This window comes from Mirounga angustirostris, unplaced genomic scaffold (genome assembly GCF_029215605.1).
Source record: "Mirounga angustirostris isolate CCGP_5_RB_7025 unplaced genomic scaffold, mMirAng1.0.hap1 SCAF_1, whole genome shotgun sequence".
Taxonomy (NCBI): Eukaryota; Metazoa; Chordata; class Mammalia; order Carnivora; family Phocidae; genus Mirounga; species Mirounga angustirostris.
This window is the reverse complement of record NW_026991709.1, coordinates 148,202,115-148,229,696: the sequence shown is the minus strand read 5'-3', so window position 1 is coordinate 148,229,696 and position 27,582 is coordinate 148,202,115. Positions and strand designations below refer to the sequence as shown.

The 27,582-nt window shown below is 41.9% G+C and overlaps 1 protein-coding gene across 1 annotated transcript; it reads left to right on the top strand.

Annotated features, from left to right (window-relative positions):
• Positions 1-13: 13 nt before the first annotated feature.
• LOC123863930 (caspase-14-like) lies at positions 14-26,075 on the top strand. Its single transcript, XM_045904009.2, has 7 exons — positions 14-534; positions 2,012-2,064; positions 3,264-3,413; positions 7,666-7,891; positions 8,319-8,435; positions 22,531-22,640; positions 24,322-26,075. The coding sequence occupies exons 1-7, from the start codon at positions 183-185 to the stop codon at positions 24,421-24,423; spliced, it is 1,110 nt and encodes a 369-aa protein (XP_045759965.1). The 5' UTR covers positions 14-182; the 3' UTR covers positions 24,424-26,075.
• The last annotated feature ends 1,507 nt before the right edge of the window (positions 26,076-27,582 follow it).

Here is a 27,582-nt window from a genome sequence, read left to right as displayed (position 1 = left end):
AGGAAACAGGGCGGGAGAGTCCCGGTCTCTGCGGCCAGCACGCTCGGCTGTTGCAGAAACGAGCGGAAACGCCTCCGTTTTACAAAACAAAGCGGAGAAGCGGGAGGCGTGCGCGGTCCGCGGGGCACGGGCCTCGGCGGTGGGTCCCTCCAGTCCGGGCGCCTCGGCATCTTTGGGTGGAGATGGAGAGAGGCCTTGAGAGCTGCCGGCGCTCGGAGTCCAACGGCCTCTGGGCACCTCGGATCACGGCGGTGGAGGAGCTGCAGAGCCGCGTGCAGGAGACCCTGGACCTGCTGTCCCCGCAGGAACTGAGCAACTTCCGCATCTTCCTCAAGTCGGTGGACGAGGAGCCGCGCGTGACCCCCTTGCGACTGGAGCTGGAGGGCAAGAGCACGAAAGGGCTGGCCCGTCTCCTGGTCCAGCACTACTGCGAGCCCGCCGCTGCGTCGCGCGTCCTCACCAAGGTGCTGCAGCAGCTACGCCGCGTCGACCTGCTCCAGCGCTGGCGGGACGCCGCCGCCGCCGAGGGCCGGGGTGAGCTGGGGGCTGCCAGCTCCCGGGGCTGGGGGCGGGGCCTGGTGAGCGGGGAGCCGCGGGGTCTGGGGCTGGGCGGGTGCGCCGGGCCCGTGTAAGCGCGGGGTTTGGCCGCGGCGCCCGAGGGTTCCGGGCTCGGCTTGGGGGCGGGGCACCCGGTTTGACTGGGGGTGCGGAGGCTAGCGGAGCGAGGAGGGGGCGGGCTTCCTGGGACCCAGTGACGCGCGGCGGGAAGTGGGAGCCTGGGGGGAGGTGGTCCCGAGAGTCGCTGTTTCCGAGCGCGGAATCCGAATGAGCCGTCGAAGAGCAGCGATCAGGATCTAACCAGCACATTTTGGGATCAGATCGACTCAGCAGGCCTGAGATGCTTTGTCAACATGTACCTTCAAGGGATGATGATGTGGGAGGTTTCTAAATGGTGCAGTGAAAAGCACGGTATTGGAATTCCCGCTGTCGCATCTCCAGGGAATGTATTTACGGGGGCGGAGGGGGGAGGGCCCCTCTTCTTGCACACCCTGAGACTATTTGCCATTAATCTATGATCAAGAAATGCAGTATGTAACAGGTTAAGGGAGGTTGGGGCTCCCCCCTCCAGATTTAAGAAACGTATGTGCACCATGATATGTGTGTGAGAGAGAGAAAGCAGCACTTAAATGAGAACCATCGAAGTAGACACTAAAATATACCATCCGTGACCTCTGCCATTAGTATGCTTACGATCTGATCTGATTGAGCTTTGAGGTGGGTTGCTGATGTTGTTTGGATTTGTAATGAATGGATCACAACGGTAATGGCCCAACGAACATGCCGTGTAGGCAGAATACCCGCTCAGTGGAAACGACTCTCCCTGCTTTACGTCGCCTGTACAGCATTTGTGTTGTCCCTCCCAGCTTCGTTGTTCAGGTATCACATGAACACCTCTTTAGGTGTTCTCACCTCTTGAGACTTTGAGTCTCTTACTGTTGGTAAAGTGGTTTTTTTTTCCAGAATCATCCAAACTACACAATATTATGGCTGTACCCTGTCGGCACCCGGTAAATATTTGAATTAAATGCTAAGAGATTATGTTAAATTAAAAAAAATACCCAATTCCTTTACTTTATCTGTCCCTTTATTGATGTCTTGATCGCCTCTCCAGGAAGTACATGTAAAGTAATGTCAGTCAATTACACCTTGTCCTTTTTATCCCCCGCCAGGCTCTTTCTGCCCTTGTACCTAACTGCGGTCTAAGGGAGGTCTGTTTTAAGTTTCTAGCCTTGTAGGAGTTTGAAAGAGGGTGTGTTCATAATCCAGGGAACCTGTTCTAAAATGAGGTTGAAGCCTACAGGACCTGAAAACATAAGGCAACAGAATTCTCTGGGAGGAGCTTCCTGTTAACAGTAATGACAGTGGATTGATTGAAAAGAAAAAAATGGGGAAAAAATAATGCAATAATGCTCTTTTTTTGTTTTATTCTCTTTCATGAAAATTCATTCAGGGATTCCAAGAAAGATTCTAAAAAGAAGCTATGATTGTGTGGATGGCGAACTGGTAAATATTTTTGCTCTTACTCCAGCACTACACACTGGTGAGGAACAATGGTATTTAGCCACTTTAGCTGACATTGGAACATTTTTTGTGCTGCTGTCTTGTTAGTTAAAGGAAACTGTCTGGTTGTCTCAAGTGGTCAGATCTCACTGCTTTCTGTTATGATTGTGAAAGATAAACATGAGCCATTTAAAACCGCTGTGCCTGCATTAACCAAATAGGTAGGCACTGCTGTTATTTCTATTTTATAAATCAAGAAAAATGAGGCACTGGAGGTTCAAGGATGACAGGCTGTGTGGCCTTGGACGGCTATATAAATTGCTGGTTGTAGGGCTTTTTTTTTTTTTTTAAGTTTTATGATGGAAATTTTCAATAAATACTAAAATAGAATAGAAAAACAAATCTCTCAAACTCCAGTCCAATGTACTTATGACCCTGCTTCAGCAAATTAGTAACATAGGGCCAATCTTGTTTTGTCTGCTTCCCGGCCCAATTATTTTAAAGCAAATCCAGATAACCTATCATGTTCATCTACAGATACGTTAGTATGAATCTCTAAATCTTTAGTATGAGAAAGAGGTTGTTCAAAACATAACCACAATGCCATTATTCTGCCTAAAAACAACTTCCTTAGTGTGTGCAAAGATGTGGTTGGGATTCAGATTTCATTGACTGGGTCCTATGTCTTTTGCAGGTGGTTTGTTTGAATCAGGATGCTGACTCATACAAGGTCAACACAGTTACAGTCGATTTCTTTGTGTCCTAAAGCTCTTAACTTAGGATACTTCTCCCTTCTTTAACCTTTTTTCTTATTGTTTACTTATTGAAGAAACCAGGTTATCTGTAGCATGTCCCATATTCTGGATTTTGATGACTGCAGCCCTGTGTGGTCATTTAACTCTGTTCCTCCGTCTGCCATGCTTCCTTAAACTAATAGTGATAGCTATACATGGGAATTTAAAACTGAGATTGGCCTATTAGTCCTGGTGTAAGGAAGATATTTGAAAGAAGTATAAATCCAGTCGTGCCCCACCCCCTTCCATAACTAATAAGAGAGACAATCACTGTTGCAGCCCTGATCCAAACTGGGAAACCTCACCATTGATCCCAGAAGAAACTCTTTATTTCAGATCGATGACATATTTGGATTTCTGAGTTTGGTTTGGTTTGCTTTAAATATTACTGGCTTTCCTGGAAAATAGGACTGTTACGACCTGAGGGGCAAGCGGAAGGCTTTTATCATGTGCGTGGAGAAGAACAGACCAGGGGCTCAGCGGGACATCCATCTAATGGAGGAGTGGCTTGGCCAGTGCCAGTTTGAGCATACACAATGCATCGATCCTAACAAAATGGTATAATTTTCTTTTTTTTTAAATTGGGTTTTGGAAGGGCACCTGGGTGGCTTAGTCGGTTAAGCGTCTGACTCTTGGTTTTGGCTCAGGGTCCTGGGATCCAGCCCTGTGTCCGACTCCATGCTCATTGGGGAGTCTGCTTTAGGATTTCTCCCTCTCTCTCTGCTCCTTCCCCTGCTTGTGCTCCCTCTCTCTCAAATAAATAAATAAATCTTAAAAAAAAATAAAAATAAAAATTGGGTTTTAGTACCTGGCAAGAACCAGGACCTGCTGAACAATCCCATGCATGTCCTGATAAAATTCTTGATGCTTTTGTAATCTTAAGTGTGTGATATCCTACCTCCCCTTCCAGTCAAGCAGGGACCTCTTGGGCTCCAGTCTTGGCTAGGGCTATGCAGTTGAAGAGGGAAGGGGACCCAAGAAGATGTTCTAAGCAAGATGGGCAAGGAGGCCCAAGGACAAGGCGTGAGTCTGGAGTAGGCAAGTTCCAGAGACTTTGGGAGCAGGAAAGACCAAGGAAACCCCTTTGAGAGGTCAGCAGGAGGGAGGCCAGAGGCATTGCAGCACTGTGAGTCCTTGTGGGATTCACTTGGAACCTGGAAGAGGTGTAGAGAGGGAGCTGATAGCCCTGGGCAGACCTGCATTGTGACCTAACTAGTTGATACTGAAAAAATAAGGTGGAAGAACAGTGGTGGGAACTCAGTTTGACCTCTCTGACTCTACCTGAGTCATGACCTAGACCTACCCTTTTTTAGGGATAGTAACATGGGAAAGCCCTTCCTAGATCCCAGAAGTCCTTGCTAATGTCCAGGAACAGCGCAGCATGGGGCTGTGGATGCCACATAGACTGCCTGGGCTGGAATCCTGTCTCTTCCTAGTTGTTACCTTAAATCTGGTTCTCACCCGAGGGTGATTTGTCCCCCTCATTTGGCCATGTGTGGAGACATTTCTGGTTGTCACACCTGGAGGGTACTACTGGCCTCTGGTGGGTGCTATCATGCCCAGAAGAGCCCCCACAGCCAAGGGTTTTCTGGCCCCAAATGTCCATAGTGCCATAATTTCAGCAGCCCTGCCTGAAATTGACTACTTTCCTCTCCTGGAAATGGGGTTGATGAGAGTGGCTTATTTTGGAGGGCTGTGGTGATAATGAGCTGCTGTGTCAGAATGCCCAGAATAGTAGCGGGCTTATAGCAAGTGCCCAGTAAGCTTTGATTTTATTATTATTTCAAAGGTAAAAATAGACTCTTTCACTTTCCCCAAGGATTGTACCAGAATCTCTTACCTATTGCATGGTTTTGAATCAGATGGCAGATACTCTGCCGGTGTTCCTTTCGTTTATTCTCTTAGGGGTCTCCAGTGGCCGCTTTGCCTGCATCCTGGCACGTTTAGTTTATTTGTAAATATTTAGCAGTGTTACTGCAAAAGTATTTCATCGTTCTTAGTTTCATTTTCCAAATTATTAGTTTGGTTAAACATCTTTTGGCCATTGTTTTCCTTCTGTAAATTATCTGTTCTGTTTCCTTTGCCCTTTTTCCTACTGGGTCGTCTTTTTCCTGCTCTTACAGTTATTTTCCTGGACTGTATTCATTTACAAAACGTAGTGCAAATACTTCTCTCTTGTGTCTGTTACTTTTTTGATTTTTTGTTGTTGTTGTCTTCAGTTGTATAGAAGTCTTTTTTAAATTTTTTGTGAGTAAACCTGTCAATCTTTTTTGGTGGCTTCTTGATTTTTGTGTCTTGATTAAATTCCATGCCTTACCAACTTAAAAAATGTTTAAATTATTTTTCTGTACTATTTGTGTAGTTTAAGGTTTCCTTTCTAACTCTCTGGAATCTTACTTTTGACGTGTGAGGTAAGAGGTCTTACCTTATGTCCAGATGGATAGTCAGTTGTCTCAACATTTATTGAATGATGTGTCCTTCCCCCACATATTTGAAACTCTACCTTTATCATGAAATAAAGTCCTATAGATAATTTGATTGGTTTCTGGAATCTAAAATATCCCATTCATATGTTTGTTTATACTTCTCCCAGTACATCACTGTTTCATTCACCGTGATTTTTTTCAGGACATTTTGATGTCTGACAGGACCTGTCCCTCCTTTTTTTTTTTCCTTTTTGACTTCTGAATATTCTTGGCACTTCTTGGACATCATCTGTTCTCTGTGAGCTTGAGAATAATCTGGTTAATAAGTTCCACCGAAATCCTTTGGGAGTTTGATTGCCATGACACTGAATTGAGATTCATTTGGAGTGAATTGACAAATTAATAGTGTTAACAGAGCATGGGCATGTCATGTGTATGTTTCCTCTTTCCTGAAGCTTTTTTTATCCTTTTCTTCATTTAGGTGATGTGTGTTTCTTAGGTTTATTCCTAGGTATTGTCCTTGTTTGGGTGTGACCATGAACGGGACCCCCTTTTCATTATGTGGTTTAAATGATTGTTGCCAGGGTGCCTGGGTGGCTCAGTCGGTTAAGCGTCTGCCTTCGGCTCAGGTCATGAGCTCAGGGTCCTGGGATCGAATTCTGCATCAGGCTCCCTGTTCAGTGAGGAGCCTGCTTTTCCCTCTGCCCCTCCTGCTGCTCATGCTCTCTTTCTCTCTCTCTCAAATAAATAAATAAATAAAACCTTTAAAAAATTTTTTAAAAAAATAAATGATTGTTGCCAGGTAACTGGGGCGGGTGGTGGGCGGTGGGCATTAGATCTTTGTGAGTTAATCTTGTGTCCGGTCAGCTCTCCAGTTGCTAGTTCCAGTAGTTACTTGGTTGATTATTTTCTATTTCTAGATAGTCATGGTATCTGTAAGTAATGAATTTTAGCTCTTTGTTTCTCGTATTTAGACTTCATTTAAAAAAAATTTTGTATTTAAATTCAATTTAATTAACATATAGTGTATTACTAGTTTTAGAGATAGAGTTCAGTGATTCTTCAGTTGCATATAACACCCAGTGCTCATTACGTCAGATGCCCTCCTTAATGTCCATCACCCGGCTATTGCATCCTCCCACCTCCTCTCCAGCAACCCTCAGTTTGTTTCCTAGAGTTAAGAGTCTCTTATGGTTTGCCTCCCTCTCTGTTTTCATTTTATTTTATTTTTCCTTCCCTTCCCCTATGTTCATCTGTTTTGTTTCTTAAATTCCACATATGAGTGAAACCATATGGTATTTGTCTTTCTCTGACTGACTTATTTCGCTTAGCATAATACCCTCTAGTTCCATCCACGTCGTTGCAAATGGCAAGATTTCATTCTTTTTGATGGCTGAGTAATATTCCATTGTATGTATATACCACCAGGGTAGCTCTATTTCTAATTTTTATTTATTTTTTATTTTATTTTAATTTTTTTTTAAAGATTGTATTTATTTATTTGACAGAGAGAACGAGAGAGCATAAGCACAGGACAGTAGAGGGAGAGGGAGAAGCAGGCGCCCCACCAAGCAGGAAACCCGATGCGGGGCCCAATCCCAGGACCCTGGGATCATGACCTGAGCTGAAGGCAGACGCTGAACCATCTGAGCCACCCAGGCGCCCCTCTATTTTTAATTTTTAGAGGAACCTCCATACTGTTCTCGAGAGTGGCTGCCCTGTTTGCATTCCCACCAACAGTGTAGAAGCGTTCCCCTTTCTCTGCATCCTCGCCAACTGTCGTTTCCTGAATGGTTAATTTTAGCCATTCTGACAGGTGTGAGGTGGACTTCATTTAACTTTTACTCACTTTATTGAAGTGAGGAGCTAGGATCTTGGCTACGAGGGGCATGGGAGCTGTGATAGTGGCCATTCCTGCCTTGCTTCTCTCTCTGGGGGGCTTGATTCTGATGACGTCTCCCCATAGGTTCTGGCAGACCTGTATTATTGGTAGACACTTCCATTCCCTTCCATTTCTAGCTTTTTGAGGGCATTAGTTTTCGAGAATAACAATTGTTTTTGTTAAAATAAGTTAATAATATAAAATTTACATATACTAGACCCTTGGGGAGCTATAATTCTGTTGTATTTTGTGGTAGAGAATTGGAAATGCCCTAATTCTGTCCAAGAAGAACCAGTGGCACAAGAAGAAATCGTGTGAATTCTGAAAGCAACCAAAAGGGAAGTGACCAGTTAAGGAACTGATATTTATCTCCTAAGCCTGTTTGAGATGTGATTATTGTTGTATTTGTCATGTCCTCCGATTGCGAGGGAAAGGGGCCATCTCTAGCATTTCTGGTTTTCCTTACCTCCAGTTCTTTTGAATACGTTATCCTATTTTACAGGTGTTAATTGAGAAAATAAGATCATTCCGTGATGGACTCAATGAAAGTAAAGATGATGTTGGCTGTTGTCTTGTTACCCTTATGTCCCATGGAGAGAAAGGGTTTATTAGAATGGAAGATGGTGAAAAAGTCAGCCTGGAGGACATTTTTGAAATGTTTAATAATAAAAATTGTCCAGCACTTCAGGAGAAACCAAAGATCTTTATCATCCAGGCCTGCAGAGGAGGTAAGTGAAGACTTCTTTGTAACAGTCATGCTTCTAGGAAATTCTCCTATGGATGAGTGAGGAAAGAAAAAGAAGTTAAAAATATTTGTTTCTTTAAAATCAGAGGCCCCTCCGCTGATGTGACTTTAGTTGTGTAGTGTACTAGAGACTTTGGGCTGGGAGGAAGGGATAGAAGGAGAACTTAGGCTGAGGAAGGGTCCAAGTCTCTCACGTCATGAGGTGGGCCAGGGAGATGTGTGCAGTTTCCAAGGGCTGTCCCACTGTCCATGGGATGCCAGGCGGCCTGCGGGGCCGACATCCAACTTCTGTAGCTTCTGCAGATATTTCTGTCTCTTGTGGAGATACCAGCTTGTTGGGACTTTGACTGGGGGCTCCTGGTGTCTGTGGTGTATTACTATAGTTTGTATTTTTGTTCTTCAACAAACAGAGAGAAGAGACACCGGTGTTGAGACAGACGATGAACCCATGGAGTCTGATGACATATCCGAGAGGAGGAGGCTGCCCACCTTCAGTGATTATTTCATCATCTATCCCACCCAGGCAGGTGAGACATGAGGGTAGATGACAGTGCACACACTTTCTTCCAGAAGGTTTGGGTTATTTGTACCTTTTTTTTTTTTTTAATTTTTTAATTATCGGTGCTTTACAAATTGACATGTATAAGGAGATTTTTCATTAACCCATCCATCTCTCTTTACAAATGTTTCCACTTTTAGAGATGGCAGGTTGGCATCTTACTGTTCATTTCTTCCGGGAAGGCACGAACCTCTGAGCAAAGTATCACATGGTAAATAAGATCACTGGCTCTCCTATGAAAAAGATGTTGGCCCAAAACCTAGTTCCTCCACTTGCTATATTGGAGAATTTCAATATTTTTTAATCTCTAGATATATCAGTTTCTTCATGTAAAACGGGAATGATGGAATTTACTTATGTCATTGAGATGTTACATAAATTGAATAATATAACCACAGATGTGCTTATCATAATAACTGGCATAATCCAAAAAAAGAAATTAGCTACTATTATTACTAATACATTATGTTAATAATATTATCATCATTACTTCATTACTAATACAGTTATTAATTTATAAGGTAAGGTCCAAAAGAATCTTGTGTGTGAAGAGCCACCCCTTCATTTGATTCACTTGTAGGAGAGATAGAATTAAGAGGTCAAGGACATTTCTTTAGCTGGGCTGTTTTTTTGTGTTTTTTTTGTGTGTTTTTTGTTTTTTTTAAAGTCATGTCTACACCCAACATGGGACTTGAACTCACAACCCGGAGATCAGGAGTCACATGCTCCACCAACTAAGCCAGCCAGGTGCCCCCCTTTAAATGTTTTTATCTTAACTTCTTTCAAAGAGGATTAAGGCAGTTTACAAAAATGTATATGGAATTCAACATAAATTTTATTTTATTTTTTTTTTAGAGATTTTATTTATTTATTTGACAGAGAGAGAGATCAGACAGGCAGGCAGAGGGAGAGGGAGAAGCAAGCCCCCCGCTGAGCGGGGAGCCCGATGTGGGGCTCAATCCCAGGATGCTGGGATCATGACCTGAGCCGAAGGCAGACGCTTAACGACTGAGCCACCCAGGCGCCCCCAAGATAAATTTTAATAAAGAAATGTAAGCAAAGGAACATAGGGCAACAACTTAAAATGAAACACACTCAGTGGTAAGATGTGAAAAACACCCCCATTAAAGTGAGATGTCAGATTTCACTCCTTGGTTATTTACCCAAGAGAGATGAAAGCATGTGGCCTCCCAGAGTGGCATAGCAGCTTTATTTGAAGTAGTCAAAGACTAGAAACAACCCAAATGACCATCAACAGGTGAATGAATAAACAAATCGTGGTATGCCATATATGGAATACAGCTCAGCAATAAAAAGAAATGAGCTGCTGATATAAACTAACCACAGAATTATTATGGAGCGGTTAAGGGTGAAGGTGAGGAACTTCATGTTCCAGTTTTATTGAATGAATGAATTTTATGACTGTGTGCTGGGCTATACAAATTTAAGGGCTAGAGATTCAGTATTGGACAGAAGAACTAAAAATCTCTGCCTCCACAGAACTTATGTGCTAGTTGGAGACAGACAGTAAACACATAGAGAAACTATATATTGTGCTGTTTTATGATCCCATTTGTATAAAGTTCAAAAACAGGCAAAACTGATCTGTGGTGTTAGAAGTCAGGATAGTGCTCGCCCTCCGGCATGCGGTGTTTGGGGTGGTAAGGACCAGAGGGGGCAAGAAGGGGACTTCTGGAGTGCTGGCACTATCTTGTTTCTTGATGAGGGCACTAGTTACAGGGTGTGTTCATTCTATGAAAATGTATTGAGCTGTTTTATACCCCTAAGCTTTGCACTCTCTGTGCGATGGGTACCTTTCAGTGAAATGTTTACCAAAAATAAAGTATGTTACATGGTTACCATTGCTATGGAGAAAAATAATGCAGGGACAAGGGATATAGGGAGTGTCCAGGGGCAGGAGTGGAGGTTGCAGTTTTAAAAAAGAGACGTATAGAGATGTCCCCACTGAGAAGCTGATTGTTGTGTAGACACTTGGGGGACACGGGAGAGGGTGAGCTATGCAGATATTTGAGAGAATTTGTGTTTTACAACACAATAAGAATACTTCATATATAACAGTATCAAAAACTCTGTATAGTGTGTCCCCACTGGGATAGAAGAGAGAACCTAGAGGCAGAACCAAATACGCAGGGAAACAAGACATGTGACAAGCCATTGCTGATCAGCGTGGAACGAATGGGCCGTTCAGTATAGTGCTGGGAAAACCGGCTTCCCCGTGGGAGAAAAGTAAAAATTTATTTTCAGATTTCTTGGCCCAGGGTTCAGTGCCTCTAATCATGTGAAATGTCCAATATATAGTAATGCTTCTTTTATCTCTGATATTTGTGGCTTTCTTCTTTTACTCTTTATCAGCCTTACCAGTGGTGTATTTACTTAAGAACCTATTTTTAGTTTTGTTAATCCCCTCTAGTATCTGTTTTTGATTTCATTAATTTTGACTCTTGTTTCCATTTTTCTTCATTTGGGGGGTGTTTATGCTACTCGTCTTTCCCTGGCTCTTTCAGTTAGGTATTTGACTCATTATTTTCTATCTTTTTAAGCATATAAGCATGTTTAAAGCTTTAATTCCTTCTTAAGGACTGCTTTCACTCTGTCCTTCACATTTTAACATGGACCAGTTTTGTCCTTCAGTTCTAAAAGTTCTTAAATTTCCATTGTTCTTTTACATGTTAGAATTATCTCTAAATTTCTGTGTTGGGATTTTAAAATTTGTCCTTTTGTTACTGATGTCTGGTTTATTTGTGTGAGGAACTGAGAAAGAATATGGACGACAGTACTGATCTGAAATATGTTGAGACTTGGGTTATGCTTTGGTCTTTAGTAAACTTATTTTAAAGATTTATTTATTTTTTAGAGAGAGAGAGAGAGCATGTGAGCCCCGGATGGGGGTGGGGGGATGGAGGAGGAGGAGAGGAAGAGAATCTTCACATAGACTCCATGCTGAGTGGGGAGCCCAACCCAGGATTCAATCTCAAGACCCTGAGATCATGACCTGAGCCGTTTGAAACCAAGAGTCGGACACTTAACTGACTGAGCCACCCAGGTGCCCCTCTAGTAAACTTTTTAATGGCATTTGGACTCTCCTAGATATTCTGTGTGTGTTTAAGAATATGTGTTGTGTTCCGCACTTGTTGAATGCAGGGTTCTAAATATTTCTATCAATTAAACATAATTGTGTTCAGTTGTTTTATGTCTCTACTAAATTTGTCTGCTTGACCTGCCAATATCTGAGATAAGTGTGTCCATAGGTCATGTTATTGTGGTAGGCATGTCTGTTTCTTCTGTAGTCCCAGTGTTTTTGTTTTCTTTATTTTGACACAACTTGAGTAGAGGCATACAATTTTAGAATTGTGGTGAAATATATAGAAGAAATAAGATAAAATGTTCTAAGCACTCTTTAGTGAACCTACTGTCCCAAGTAGTGCTTTTTTTGTGTGAGTTCATTTTGTCTGGAATTTATATAGGTACTTGAATATTCTTTTGCTCCATATTGGCCTGGTATACCTCCTTCAGACTGTTTTCTGTGAACCTTTCTGGGCCTTTATGTCTTAAGTGGGTCTCTTTTAGATAGGATATAGCTGGGTTTGTTTTTTTGTTTTTTTTTTTTTAAGATTTTATTTATTTATTTGAGACAGAGAGAATGAGAGAGAGAGAGCACATGAGAGGGGGGAGGGTCAGAGGCAGAGATGCGGGACTCGATCCAGGGACTCCAGGATCATGACCTGAGCCGAAAGCAGTCGCTTAACCAACTGAGCCACCCAGGCGCCCTTTTTTTTTTTTTTTAATTCATTGTGACATTACCAATCTTTTTATTGGTAAATTAGGGCAATTTGTCTTTATTGTGACTATTGATATATTTGCCCTTTTGCCATTTTATTTTGTGCTATTTATTTTTCTTTGCTTTATTTCCTTCCTTTATGGCTCTTGTGTTTGCTTGATTAATAGTTTAGTATGTTATTCTAACATTTTTTGACCCCCTGCTGACCTAGAAGGTAGACATCCCATAATTCTTTTTCTCATGGTTACCCGTGAAATTTTATACATGCGCAGTTAGCCTAAAGTTAATTTAAAAAAAGCTTATTTTTACTCCCTGATGATTCAAGGAACCTTGGAACACTAATTCCCATTACCTTCTCCCACACCTCCGTGCTATTTTTAACATTTATTTCTTTTCTTTTTGTATCTTGCTTAACATTGTTTATATAAAAATATTTATGTGTTCTTAAATTGCCTTAAATTATCCTTCCACTGCCCCCTGGTTTTCTTCTGAATTAAGATATCAATTTAAAACACTTTCATCAAATGTGTTGGCACACACTAGGGTGGCAAGCACTATTCTAGGTAATACCTAGTCCTTTTTTTAAAACCCCACAAATTAGAACACTATTTTTTTTTTTTTTTTTTTGACGGAGAGACAGCGAGAGAGGGAACACAAGCAGGGGGAGTGGGAGAGGGAGAAGCAGGCTTCCCGCTGAGCAGGGAGCCCGATGAGGGGCTCCATCTCAGGACCCTGGGATCATGACCTGAGTCGAAGGCAGACGCCCAACCGACTGAGCCACCCAGGCGACTCTGGAAGGAGGTGGAACCTGAATGATTATCTGAAAGGCACTTTGAAACTGCAGCCATTTAGTAGGTTGACAGTTGAGGAATAATATCGATGGATCATTCCTCACTTCAGTCCCTTTTCTTTTTCTTTTTTGTTTTTAAGATTTATTTATTTTAGAGAGAGAGACAGAGAGACAGAGCATGACTAGGGGGAGGGGCACAGGGAGAGGGAGAGAGAGAATCTCAAGCAGACTGCCCGCTGAGCACAGAGCCCGACGCAGGACTCAATCCCATGACACTGAGATCATAACTTGAGCTGAAATCAAGAGTCAGATGCTCAACCAACTGAGCCATCCAGGCGCCCTCAAGTTAGAACATTATTATTATAAGTTCACAGTCCATGTTTCTGTTTATTCATGTGATTACCATTTTCTTCTCTATTCCTTCTTGAATCTCAGACCATTTTTCTGGATTCATTTTCTTTCTTCCTGAAGTATATCCTTTAGAAATTCATTTAAGGAAGATTTATAGGTGGTAAATCCATTTTAGCACCCAAATCTGGCTATTTATTTGACAGAATCTTTGCTTATTTCTTCTTGTGAGTCCATCTTTTATTTCTTCAAACATTTCAGGCGGTTATTTTATATTTTGTACCTAATACTTCCAATGCCTGATGTCTTTGGGGGTCACTCATTGGGTTGCTTTTGTTGACTGTCACTCATGGTGGCTTATTTGTGTGTTTGAAGTCATAGTTCATTTGTTGAATCTTAATCTGTGTGACTTCTGGGAGCATGAATAGGGAATTCTTTTCTTTAGGGAGGATTATTACCCACTTGGACCACTGTAACTCTCTTTGGGGTCACAAGGTGAATGCAGGAATCTCAGGTTCATCTCCGGCACCTCCCGGGCACATCTTCAAGACTTTTGTGCCCTCACTGGAGGTGCTCCTAGTCCCTCGGACAGGGTGCAACTCTGTGTTTCATGTTTACTTTCTGCTCTGAGCTCAGGTTTCAGTTTCCTCATTTGGAGGAATAGGAGCCTTGGAGATTTCCATGAATTTCCGTCAGCCCAGGATAGCATTAAAAGTTTTATTTTAATAAAATTTTACATCTGGAGGAGCATTTAAAGTATATGGTGTCAAAAGTGAAAAATTTGGAATATGTGTTAAAATCTCTCAGAGTTACCCACTTTTATTTCATCAGAGAACACATAAATGGCCTGGCAGTACCGAGTATATGTGGGGATATGGAGCAACAGGTACTTCCATACACCACTAAGGAGAGCAGATTAGTTCTACTTCTTTGGGGAGCAATGTGTGATACCTAGTAAAGTTAAAAATATGTTTATGCCATGACCCAGCAATTTCACTTCTGCGTATATACTCTAGTGCTGTGGTCCCCCAACCAGGGGGCCACAGTGAAGTCATATAGCTCTACTTAATTCTGGGAACCACTAGCTTGAGGCCATTTATGGTTTCTACAATTAGATTATGTTGCATTCTTTTCAATGATACCATATCTTGGGGGAGTTAAGTTTTGGAGGGTTGCTGAGATAAAAAGCAAGTACTTAGGTATCCTGGGTTGAAAAGTCATGCAGTGCCAACAGGTGCACACATCCCATTAGTAAGTAATTATGGTTCTTTAAGAATGAAATTAAAATATTATTTTCCTTTCAGTTTGTGTGAGTTCTTTCCCCCTAAATGGCTAATAAGTTATTTAGATAATAATACGGAGCTTAGAGCTATCTACTTTAGTAAATGGAACTCTCAGATATTTCTTTTGACCTAGGAGCACTGCAAAAAGAGTTACTAAGACACTAAGGGCACCATGAACTGAGAAAGTCTGGGAACTTCTGCGTAGGGGAATCTTTTGCACATGTATATGCATGATATGCGATGACCAACTGCCCTAGTTTGCAAGAGATGGAGGGGTTTCTTGGGATACTGGACTTTTCAGTGCTAAAACTGGAAAGTGGGTGAATGAGGATGCGTTGAGCACTCTAATCTGGGCGCTCCTTTGAAATTGTTTATAGTAGGGAGAGTGAAGAGGCGGGAAAGCTAAAAGCCACTGGGACTGGTATATTCAAACTGTAGAATAACTATGCCACAGTTGAAAAGAATCCGTGTGGAGAAGTTTTAAATGTAACAATGAATGAAGATAAGGCAGCTGTAACAGGATACAGATAGTATGCCTTTCATATAAAGATTTAAAAACACAATAATACAATCTATTATGACTGAATATATAGCTGGTAAAAGTATAAAAATATGGCACAAAGAACAGCCAACACCTTTGTAACAGGGACTGCCTCTGGTAGAGGTACAGAAGGCAGGGAAGTGGGACCAGAAAGTAGTCAGGGAGAAAATTGAAACGAGGCTTCAACTGTATTTCACCAGAAGAGAAGGGCTGAAGCAAATAAAGCAAAATGTTTCCTGTTTGTTAGATCTGGGTGGTGGATGCTCAGGTGTTCGATACACTGTTCTGTGTTCTTATTTTGGTATTTTTAGAGAGATGGGAGCTAAAGAAAGAAATTGGAAACTGCAGATACAGCCAGCTCTGACGGAGTCTTGCTATGAAGGGAGTTGAGAAATAGACAATCTGGATGGTGATGAGGGATCAAAGTTCTTTTTTTTGTTAAGATGGGCAGTACTTGATATGAGGAATTCTTAATTGCAGGAAACAAACTGAGGGTTGCTGGAGTGGGGGGTGGGGTGGGAGGGATGGGGTGACTGGGTGATAGACACTGGGGAGGGTATGTGCTCTGGTAAGCGCTGTGAATTGTGCAAGACTGTTGAATCTCAGATCTGTACCTCTGAAACAAATAATGCAATATATGTTAAGAAAAAAAAAAAGAAGAAGAAGGTAGCAGGAGGGGAAGAATGAAGCGGGGGAAATCGGAGGGGTAGACGAACCATGAGAGACGATGGACTCGGAAAAACAAACTGAGGGTTCTAGAGGGGAGGGGGGTGGGAGGATGGGTTAGCCTGGTGGTGGGTATTGAGGAGGGCACATTCTGCATGGAGCACTGTGTGTTATGCACAAACAATGAATCATGGAACACTTCATCTAAAACTAATGATGTAATGTATGGGGATTAACATAAGAATAAAAAAAATAAATAAAAAAAAATAAAATAAAATATTTTTTTAAATGGTGGCTTATCGGGGAAAGGGAATGAGAATACAAAAATAGAAAGAAAAATATATTCATACCAAAAAACTAACCCCATGAAAACTTGAAAGAAAAAAAGTACAAGGGTATTATTTGTATTAGTATTTGTATCTAGTATTTAATAAAATTTGTTTATGAAAAGAAAAAAAAAAAAAAAAATGGGCAGTACTGCCACACAGCTGCTGATGGAATGATCCAGTAGAGAGGGGACTTTTTTTTTTTAAGATTTTATTTATTCATGAGAGGCAGAGGGAGTGGGAGAAGCAGGCTCCCCATGAGGAGGGAGCCCTACACAGAACTCGATCCCAGGACCCCGGGATCAACACCTGAGCCAAAGGTAGATGCTTAACCGACTGGGCCACCCAGGCACCACAAGCGGGGGGATATCTTTAGGAGAGATTGCAGGTGCAACAGCTGGTGGAGCTGAAATTTTGAGCATAGGCAGTGTATATCCTCCAGGGATTAAGTTAGACTGATTTTTCAAATGGAAGAAAGAAGTTGCCCTTTTCCTCTGTGGGGAGGACTCCAGGAAGAGCAGGTTTGAGGAGGAGGGGAAATCCAGAGTTTGAAATGGTAATTAGCTGTCCCAGTAGACATGTGAAGAAGGCAGTTGATTATTTAAGTCCGGAATCAAGTGAGTGGTCTGCCTGGGAGAGAGAAATGTGGGGGCCATCAACTTGTAATGTTATTTAAAGCCATAGTCCTAGATGAGGTCACGGGCCTTGCTCCAACATTTATAAAATGTCAAGATGAAGAAGAGTCAGTCATGGAGACTAAGAAGGAGCACCCACTGACATGGGAGAGAACCAGGTGGGTGTGCTGGGCTGGAAGCCAGGCACAGGAAGTGTTTTAAGAAGGAGAGAGTGACTATGTCACACCCTGCTGACAGGTCAAAAAGGATGGGGACACAGAATTCATTGGGCATCTTGACAAGAATAATTTGGGATGTGGACAAAATTGTGGACTCAAAAGAGCAGAACTACAGCTACATGTGATAAAAAGGATCAAGTCTCAGAAATAGAACATTGAATAAAAAAAGTCACAGTAGATTTGGGTTTGTTTTGGTTTTATTTATTTAAAGTTCAGGCAAAAACAATGTATTCAAGAATAGCATATACACATATGTATGTATATGGTAAAACTGACATTAGTGATTTCTGTGTGGAGGAGACGGAGTGGGGTCTGGGAGGAGCGCACAGGTAGATGCTAATTTTCCTAATACCTGAGTCAATGAGCAAAAGACCTAATAGAACATTAGGTTTGGGCTATTAACTGATAATTCCTAGGGAACACCACTAACATGGAGAAGATGCTCAATTTAGAAGAAGAAAGTAAACAATATTGGAGTACGACTTTTCATCTATCGGATTGGCAAGAGATCAAAAAGTTTGAATGTATATAGGGAATATACTTCTTAATTCCTGGCGGAACTGTAAATTGGTAGCACTTCTTGGGAGGACCACTTGGCATCGTCTAGCAAAATTGTAAATGAACACATAATTCCTTGTCGAGGATTTTATCTTCCAGATATTTAGTACATGTCTGAGTGACATGTGCTCAACGTTATTCAGTGACGTTGTTTATAATAGCGAAAGTATAAGGACAACCTAAACATCTATCTCTAGGGGACTAGTTAAATAAACTATGATAAATCATAAAGTAACAACTATTTAATCAGAGGAAGAAGCTCTTTATGTATTGATGATGAGCAACCTCCAAGATGAACTGGCAAAAACAACAACAGAAAAATCAGGTCCTATAACAGCATGTACAATATACTACTGAGATCGGGAGGAGGGTGGTTATACCCTCAAATATGTATCAGCCTCTTTGTACGCAGTGTAGATCTGGAAGGATACTCGAGAAATGGGTACCTTTGGTTTTCTTGGGCATGGGATGAGGAGGGAGGGAGACTTTGCTGGATTCCTTTTGTAATTTGAATTTTAAACCATTTGTATTTGAGTCTGTTTTTTTGTTTTTATTTTTCAAATTTTTAAAAAGATTTTATTCATTTGAGACAGAGCTACAGAGAGAGCATGAATAGGGGGAGAGGGAGAGGGAGAAGCAGACTCCCCGCTGAGCCGGGAGCCCAACGTGGGGCTCGATCCTGTGACTCTGAGATCATGACCTGAGCCAAAGTCAGATACTTAACCATCCTGAGCCACCCAGGCGCCCCTTTTTCTTTGTTTTTAGATTCCACATATAAGTGAGATTATATGGCAGTCTTTCTCTGTCCGGCTTATTCTACTTAGCATAATACCCTCTAGTCCATTCATGTTGTCACAGATGGCAAGATTTCATTCTTTTTTATGGATGAGTGATATTTTACTGTGTGTGCGCACATGCACACGTGCACATATAATATAAATACGTAAAGATAATACATATGTATATATATATCACTCTTACCGATGGATGAATTGTGACTCATTTGAATGTATTATCCATTCAACAAATGGATTTAATCACTTCTTGGCCTTTTGGCTAAGATCATGTGCAAAAAATGGATTTAAAACGTTTTCAAGTTATCTTCTTTTAGAAATTGGAAGATTTCAACAAAATTCGGGTTTCTGACATCTTAGCTCACCATGGACATTTATACCAGCTACCTGACCGCAGTGAGTCCTTAGAGCTTGTCTCTCCTGCTTTGTGACAGAGGCATGTCATCTGTATGCAAGAGAAGCTGCAACATGCTCTCACCTGCTTATTGACTATTTGTAGTTAGTCTTGTGATTGTCGCTCATGTTCTATGGCCAGAGTTCTCTAAACAGCTTTATTTTTTTAAAGATTTTATTGATTTATTTGAGAGAGAGAGAGATCATGAACAGGGGGGAGGGGTAGAGGGAGAAGCAGGCTCCCCACTGAGCAGGGAGCCCGATAGGGGACTCGATCCCAGGACCCTGTGATCATGACTTGAGGCAAAGGAGACGCTTAACTGACTGAGCCACCCAGGTGCCCCTCTAAACAACTTTATAATGCAAGTATGGGGAATCCCAGTCCTAATGATACTTTATTTGACCTTGTTTGGTAAATCTGGACATTTACTAGCTTTCGGCCATAGTCTAAAGTTCTCCAATATCACTCATCAGACTCATTTTTTTGTGGCCTAGAATCTCCTGACGACTGACCCCATGGCCATGAACGTAGGATCGCTGATTATTTTCAAAGCAATGAGAAATTTATAATCTATCATTTGATAAGATACTTGGCAGCTGCTCTGATTTTCGTTTTGCTGACTGACACGCGATTCTTCAAAGGTGTTGAGACCGCATTAGGTCAGAGGTTTTCAAATGTTATTTGCCATAACCCACAGGAAGAAATAGCTATTGTGTTTCACCCAGTCTAATGCCTTGATTGTAAGGCATACCATTATTTTGTATTCTCTATGCCACAGAAGAGATTATACATCACATCCAGATTTCAGATTGGTGGGAAAAAGAAACTTCGATCTTAGAATTGATAAAATACATAATTCATTGTATTCTATTATATCTATTTATATAGAAGTATAAACATACATGTAATACTAGTTTTATAAATCATAGCTGCGCTTGCTACATTTGAGCCACTTTAATAGTTTCTATTACAGCCCATTTTATCCCATTATAAAAAAAGGCAGTTTCAGTCTGCTAAATTGATTTCTTGGCTGATTATTGGGCCACAACCGACAGTGGGCGAGATGGATTGTCAAGCTTTGTGATGAGGCGTTTCTGACTCAGATTTACTCTCAGAGGGACAATACTGAAATTCCTGTGTAGTTCCTACACTGAACAGATAGGTTCTGTGGATTTGTTTACAACGTTATGGAGATGTAATTGAAGTATGAGCTGTGCATATTCCACGCATACCATTTGAATGCATGGGAGAATACATTCATGACACCATCACCATGATCAAGATCAGCGTAGACTTCTATCACCCCAAAAAGTTTCCTCATGTTGAAATCTATCCCTGCCTCCATCCCCATCCCTGGGTCACCACAGTTGTCCTTCCTGTTACCACAGATTAGATTACATTTTCTGGAATTTTAGATAAGTAGAATTATATAGTATGTATGTTTCCTGTCTGCCTGCCTTTCTTCTTCCACTCCACGTAATGGTTTTGTGATTTGTCCACGTTGTTTTGTCTATCAATAGTTCATTTCTGGGCACCTGGGTGGCTCAGTTGGTTAAGTGACTGCCTCCGGCTCAGGTCATGATCCTGGAGTCCCAGGATCCAGGCCCGCATCAGGCTTTCTGCTGAGCAGGGAGTCTGCTTCTCCCTCTAACCCTCCCCCCTCTCATGCTCGCTCTCTCTATCATTCTCTCTCAAATAAATAAATAAAATCTTTAAAAAAAAAATAGTTCATTTCCTTTTATTTCCTTCCTCTATCAATAGTTCATTTCCAGTATTCAGTTGTGTGAATATAACACAACGTGAACACAATGTGTTCAGCCGTTCACTGGTTGAACATTTGAGTTGTTTCTAGTTTTTGGTTATTAGAAGTAAAGCTGCTGTGAACACGTGTGTAAGTCTTTGGGCATATGATTTTGTTTTCCTTGGGTACATACCAAGAAGTGGAATGGTTGGTTCATATAGTAGGTATATGTTTGACTTTTATTTTTATTTTACTTATTTTTATTTTATTTTTAAGATTTTATTTATTTGTCAGGGAGAGAGAGAGAGAGCACAAGCAGAGGGAGAAGGAGAAGCAGGGAGCCCGATGCGGGGCTCGATCCCAGGACCCTGGGATCATGACCTGAACAGAAGGCAGACGCTTAACCGTCTGAGCCACCCAGGCGCCCCTATGTTTGACTTTTAAAGAAACTGCCAAATTGAAATTCTTTTTCAAAGTGGTTGCATCATTTACATTCCCGCCAGCAGTGTATGAGAGTTCCAGTTTCTCCACATCCTCATTATCAGTTGGTTTGACCTGTTTTAAAAATTTTAGACAATCTGATATGTGTGTAATAGTATTGCCTTGGGGGTTTAATTTGCATTTCTTGGAGGACTAATGATTATCTTTAATCATTAGTCTGAATGCCACCATATATATTGGCCATTCATATATCTTCTTTTGCTGAATGTCTGTTCATATCTTTTGCCCAATTTTTTATTGGGTTGTTTTCTTGTTAAGTTGTAAGAATTACTTATGTATTCTGGATACAAGTTCTTTGACATGTATTACAGATAGTTTTTTCCAGATCTGTGGCTTTTCATTTTCTTAATAACATCTTTCAAAAAACAAAAGTTTTGGGGGCACCTGGGAGGCTCAGATGGCTAAGCATCTACCTTCGGCTCAGGTCATGATCCCAGCGTACTGGGATCGAGTTCTGCATTGGGCTCCTGGCTCAGCGGGGAGTCTGCTTCTCCCTTTTCCTCTGCCTCTCCGCCCTGCTTGTGCACCCGGGTGGCTCAGTTGGTTAAGTGACTGCCTCTGGCTCAGGTCATGATCCTGGAGTCCCAGGATCCAGGCCCGCATCAGGCTTTCTGCTGAGCAGGGAGTCTGCTTCTCCCTCTGACCCTCCCCCCTCTCATGCTCGCTCTCTCTATCATTCTCTCTCAAATAAATAAATAAAATCTTTAAAAAAAATAGTTCATTTCCTTTTATTTCCTTCCTCTCTGTCTCTCGAATAAATAAAATTAAAAAAAAAAAAGTTTTTAATTCTGATGAAGTCCAATTTATCAGCTTTTTCTTTTTATAGTTTATGCTTTTTGTGTTCTAAGAAACCTTTGCCTATGCTGAGGTTGCAAAGATGTCCCCGTGTTTTTTCTGTTCCAGCCTAGATTTATTATCAGAGGGTACAATTTTGATATTCCCATCAAATTTCCACACTAAACTGACATGTTTTGTGTTTTTTAATCTAACAGTAAAAATAATTTCACTGAATTTTTGAAGACCCCAAAATGAATTCTATATGGGTGTGTTCTGGGGGTATTTAGCTTAAAATCCTAAAGCAAAAGTCAGAAATTAAAAAAAAAAAAAAATGAAGTAAATATGGCAAAATGATGATAACTGTTGAATCTCGGGGAAGATTATATGAGCATCTGTTAAACTTTGCTTTCTACTTTTGTGTATATTTGAAAAGTTTTATTTTAAAAATTCATATAAGAGAATTGCCCTCGTGAGGGGTTACGTGCTGCTGGTCACAGGAGTCCCCTGGGAGGCTCAGGTGCTTCCTCTTTTTGTGTCTGTGTCTCTTACAGCCCCAGACACACTTATTAATGCAAGAGTGCTTCTGTATTCTCAGTTCAAAGCCATTTTCCAGGTTTATATGTGGGTAAAAGACAAAGTGTGGTGCAAAGGGAGGAGGAAAACGGACGAAATGTCTTGTGTTTGCTTTGTAGATCACGTTGCTTTACGGCACCCTCGCACTGGTTCCGTGATGATTGAAGCGATGTCTAAAGTCTTTAAACAGTACGGAAATAAGTGGCACATCGCTGACTTCTTCACCAAGGTAAGTAAATTCCAAGGGAACTCGTGCTCCATTCGTGCTGACGGTAATGCACTTGATGAGAGCATTTTCAGGAGAAGGTTGACTTTTGCCATGAAAACATGAGAGATACTGAAAAGTTGCTTGGAAATGATGGGCTGATCGTGAGTTTCGATGATGGTGGCATTCAGAAAACATGGTTGAGCCAGCTGCTGAGGGAAACGGATAAGTGACACTTGCTGTTCATTTGTAATACGAGTGCATTGGATATGAGGTGAGCTTTCAAGTTCCTGCCTGCTCTGTAGCCCACCATTGCAGTCAGCTTTGGCCTGACTCAGGACTTCTTTAATGACCGACTCTGCCTCACATTTGTCTCCCCATTTTGTAGCCCATAGTAAACATTCACTGAATGAATGGGTGCCCAATAAGGGCAGTAGATTTATACACGAACCATAGTTTGGAGAATGGCCCAATTATTGTAGTTTATCATGTGAGGATTAAAGGGCAATTTTCTTCTCAATCTGAGAGTTTTACATCCAAAGAAAGCTAATTAGAAGAGACTGTCGAAGACTACAGTAACATGGGGCACCTGGGTGGCTCAGTTGGTTAAGCGTCTGCCATCAGCTCAGGTCATGATACCAGGGTCCTGGGATCAAGCCCCACATAAGGCTCCCTAATCAGGGGGGAGTCTGCTTCTCCTTCTGCCCCCCATGCTCCTTCTCTCTCTCTCTCTCTCAAATAAATAAAATCCTAAAAAAAAAAAAAGTACAGTAACAACAATGCTAACATCTATTATCTATTGCATGGCTCACTCCATGTCAGTTACTATTCTCTGTGCTACACAGATATTAATCCATTTAAGCCTTCCAACACCCCTCAGGTAGCTACTGGGATTTGCATCCACTGTGACAGGTGGGGGCTAGTCAGTGGCTGGGCTGGCATTCCAGCCTGGGCAGAGTGCTTCTAGAGTTCATGCTGTAATCACTGAAAAAATGTTTTGCTGACTAATGTTCATTAAACCTTTACTGAACACCCTTCATTTTTATTTTTATTTATTTTTAAAGATTTATTTATTTATTTGTGAGAGAGTGAGTGAATGCATGGGAGGGGCAGAGGGAGAGGGAAACAGAATCCTCAAGCGACTCCTTGCTGAGGTGGGGCTCGATCCCAGGACTCTGAGATCATGATCTGAGCCGAAACCTACAGTTGGCCGCTTAACCAACTGAGCCACCCAGGCACCACCCTTCATTTTTAAAGCACTTGCTGAGTAGGTCCTAGCAAAAAAAAAAAAAATCCAAAAATGAGCATGATGTGGCCTTTGTATTAAAGGCACATACAGCTTAGTTAGGTAGCAGATGGTAACTGTGCTTATAACCAACCCCAAGACTGTAGAGCCGTGGGATGTTTTGGGCATAGCATTATCCAACCCTTTCATTTTACCACGTGTCCCCAAGGCTTAGAAAGGGTTAATATCTTGCCTACTATTACCCCGGGGCAAGTTGAGACCAAACCTAGGTCTGTGGACCTGAGTCTACTGCTCTTCTCATCCCGAGTGCTGCATTCCAAGCACTTGGTGGGACATGCTCTTTCGAATGCCATTTGCATCACTTTCCGGAATGCATAGAATTCGGCCATTTCACTCTGTAGGGTTTACTAAAAGACTTTTGCTCAGGGCTTTTAGACAGTTTGTGCTTTAATCTTCCAGGTGAATAATAGAGTGGTACACACTGAATTTCATCTACATGAAGAACCAATTAAAGTATCACTCGTCATGGAATCAACTTTAACTAAATTTGTGTACTTCTGACATCAGGAAGATGAAAAACTAAGGACTGCTTTGTAACAGACTTTGTAAAGAGCTGAGAGCATTTGTAGCATAGTACTATTAGTTAACATTTTGCATTATTACTGTCAACAGCTGTATTTCTCCAAATCGTTTTGCATATATATAGTACTTTTCTAAGATTGAACCGTGCTTATTTGATGCTTAGAAGTAATTTGACTTCTTTTAAAAGATCACTGTTTTTTGAAAATGATTTTTCCTGAACTGTTATCAAAACATGGAAGTCCAGCTCTATTTGTGGACCATTTTTATCATGTGCTTTTTTTTTTTTTACTGATTACACCCCATCCTCTCCCACTTGATGCTGGTGTTCGTCCTCATTTTCTTGGCTGTCTTCAAGAACTGTCTTTATGTAGTCTTGTCCTATGTTTTACCTGATTTCCTCCATATTCTTGTCTGTAGCCAGACTTGTCTCCTTTTGACTCCATGAGCCATTCTCTAGTCTTCCCTGGATGTTCTCATTTGTACTCTGTGCCCTTGATGCCTAATGTTTCCACCTTCCCCCATCCCCCAGCTGCCTCCCAGCTGCACAGCACCTTTGAACTGCTATTTTCTCTGCCTGGAACACTCTGTTCCACCCCAATCTATTCAGTCCTTTGCACAGGGAAGCTTTTCGTAACCCTTCATGCTAGGTCAGCCTTTTCTACGTGCTCACAGACCCTGTGCTTTTCTTCTGCAGCAGTTAGCAGTACTGTACTTAAGTGACTATGTAGTAGCTGTTAAATCTCTCTTCCAGTTCAGTCATAAGCTCCGAGAGGCAGAGGCCATGTGTCTCATTCATCCTTGCCTAAAGACACAGAGAAGCGCTGTGATGAATGTTTACTGAATGACTGGTCTCTGTCTTTCAATTATTTTGTCCATTCCTCAGACCTCACCTCATTACCTCTGTGCATCTAGCCACCTTCTAGTCATCCCCACCTACTTGGATGTCCTGTGGCCACTTTAACTGAACAAGTTGGAAGTCAACCTTACGTTTCCCTTAAACCTCTTCATAATACCCATCTCATTGTTAATAATCCTTTGAGTCCCCACTGCCGGCAGAATATACTCCAATTCCCCTAGGAGAATATCCCAAATCCTTCTCTGTCAGGCCTTAACCTATGCTACTTGTATACTGCCTACTTGTCCTGGGTCTTGACCACTCCAAGTGATTTGCCCTCCTCTCAATAACCCCCTCTCACAGAATCAGGCCTGTGGATTACTGAATGTTGAATGAATGCTCTTGGCTATGTTATAGTTCATTCTCTCCTTTCTGCCTGAAATGCCCTTTGTTCTCACTGGGTGCTTCCTCTATACCATGCATTCCTTAGGGTGCAAGTTGGGTCCCATCCCACTAGAATGAAAACCTGTATGTAGGCCAGTGTTTTTAGAGTAACAAACTCCGGACTGAGCATGAGTTTTCATTGTAATTGTGTTCTAACTTCCGGTGTAACTTTGGACTATATTAAACCCCGGTTTCCACATCACAACAGGAGGGCTGGTTCGGCTGGGAACTCATTCCACTGGACTTCGATGAACTTTGGCTTCTTAATAAACTGTTCGTGACTATCCTGCAGGTGTGGCTATCTAAGACTGTTGGGGCCTGTACGAGGTTACAGGTGTTTGGTGAAAATGCTCTGAAGATTGAGGGTCACGGTGACTGAAGCAACCCGGAATCTCCAGGCCTGTCTCCATTTCAGGGACAGTTATGTCCTTTTTAGTTAATGTGATTTCTCAAGTATACATATGTGTGATTGAATTAAAAAACTTTGAGTTTTGATATTTGATATGTAACTTTCCTTTTTTATAGAGCATTAAACTGACACCTTGGTTCATAAAATATCTGGTGAGCCTTCTCTGTTCACTTGCATGCTGTGTGAGCCTAGGATTCCCGGCACAGGCGCTCATTTCAGGGGAACGGCAGCAGCTGAAATAGGCAATAGCTCTTATTTCCTGAGAGAGGTTAAAGGACTTCTTCAGAGTCACACCATGTGGCGAAGCTGGGATTCTAATGCATGAGCACTTAACCGACTGAGCCACCCAGGTGTCCCCCTTTTTATTATTTTTTAAAGATTTATTTATTTTAGACAGAGAGTGTGCAAGTGGGGGGGAGGGGCAGAGGGAGAGAAAGAACCCTGAAGCCGACTGTGCCCTGAGCGTGGAGCCTGACATGGGGCTCAATCCTATGACCCCAAGATCAGGAGCAGAAACCAAGAGTTGGAAGCTCCACGAACTAAGCCACCCAGGTGCCCCAAGTTTTTATCTTTTTAAATATGAACCCCAGAAATCAAAAGTTTGCAAAAGATAGGCTCTGAGATTTTTATTAAAAATTGGCATGAACAGGGACACCTGGGTGGCTCACTCAGTTAAGCGACTGACTTGGTTTCGGCTCAGGTCATGATCTCAGGGTCGTGCAATTGAGCCCCTCGTTGGACTCTGCTTAGCTCAGAATCCACTTGGTACTCTCTCTCCCTCTGCCCCTCCCCCCTGCTCTCTCTCTCTCAAGTAAATCTTTTTTTAAAATGGGCATGAATAAAAAATGTTGCGAAAACTTGTGTAGGAGGACTGGGAAGCAGCAAGGTGGCCACAAGAACACTTCAGATATTCTTTGACAAATGCCTCTTGGGGCAAGGGCTCCTCACCATGGTTTACTGCCACCACAGTCAGGCATTCATCATCTCTGGGCTTTTGTCAACTCATTTCCTCGCCAAGGATTTTCATCACGCAGATGAGTCCTCAAGAGCAAAGTTACTGGGGCGCCTGGCTGCCTCAGTTGGTTAAGCGTCTGCTTTCAACTCAGGTCAGGATCCCAGGGTCCTGGGATCGAGTGCTGCATCCGGCTCCCTGCTCAGTGGGGAGCCTACTTCTCCCCCTAACTCTGTTGCTGCTCCCCCTGCTTGTGCTCGCTCGTTATCTCAGTTTCTCTCTCTCTCTCTTAAATAAATAAAATCTTAAAAAAAAAAAAAGAGCAAAGTTATTTTGTGAGAAAAATATTTTGTGGAGAAACACCTAAACATAATTACAGTACCATGTCCTCCTTGTAACAAAGGAAGTAGTCTTGGGACTGGAGCGTGCATATGGGAGGGAGCCTACGGTGGCTTGGGAGTGTCTCAGAAAGCCCTCCAGAGAAGTCATGCAGTGACA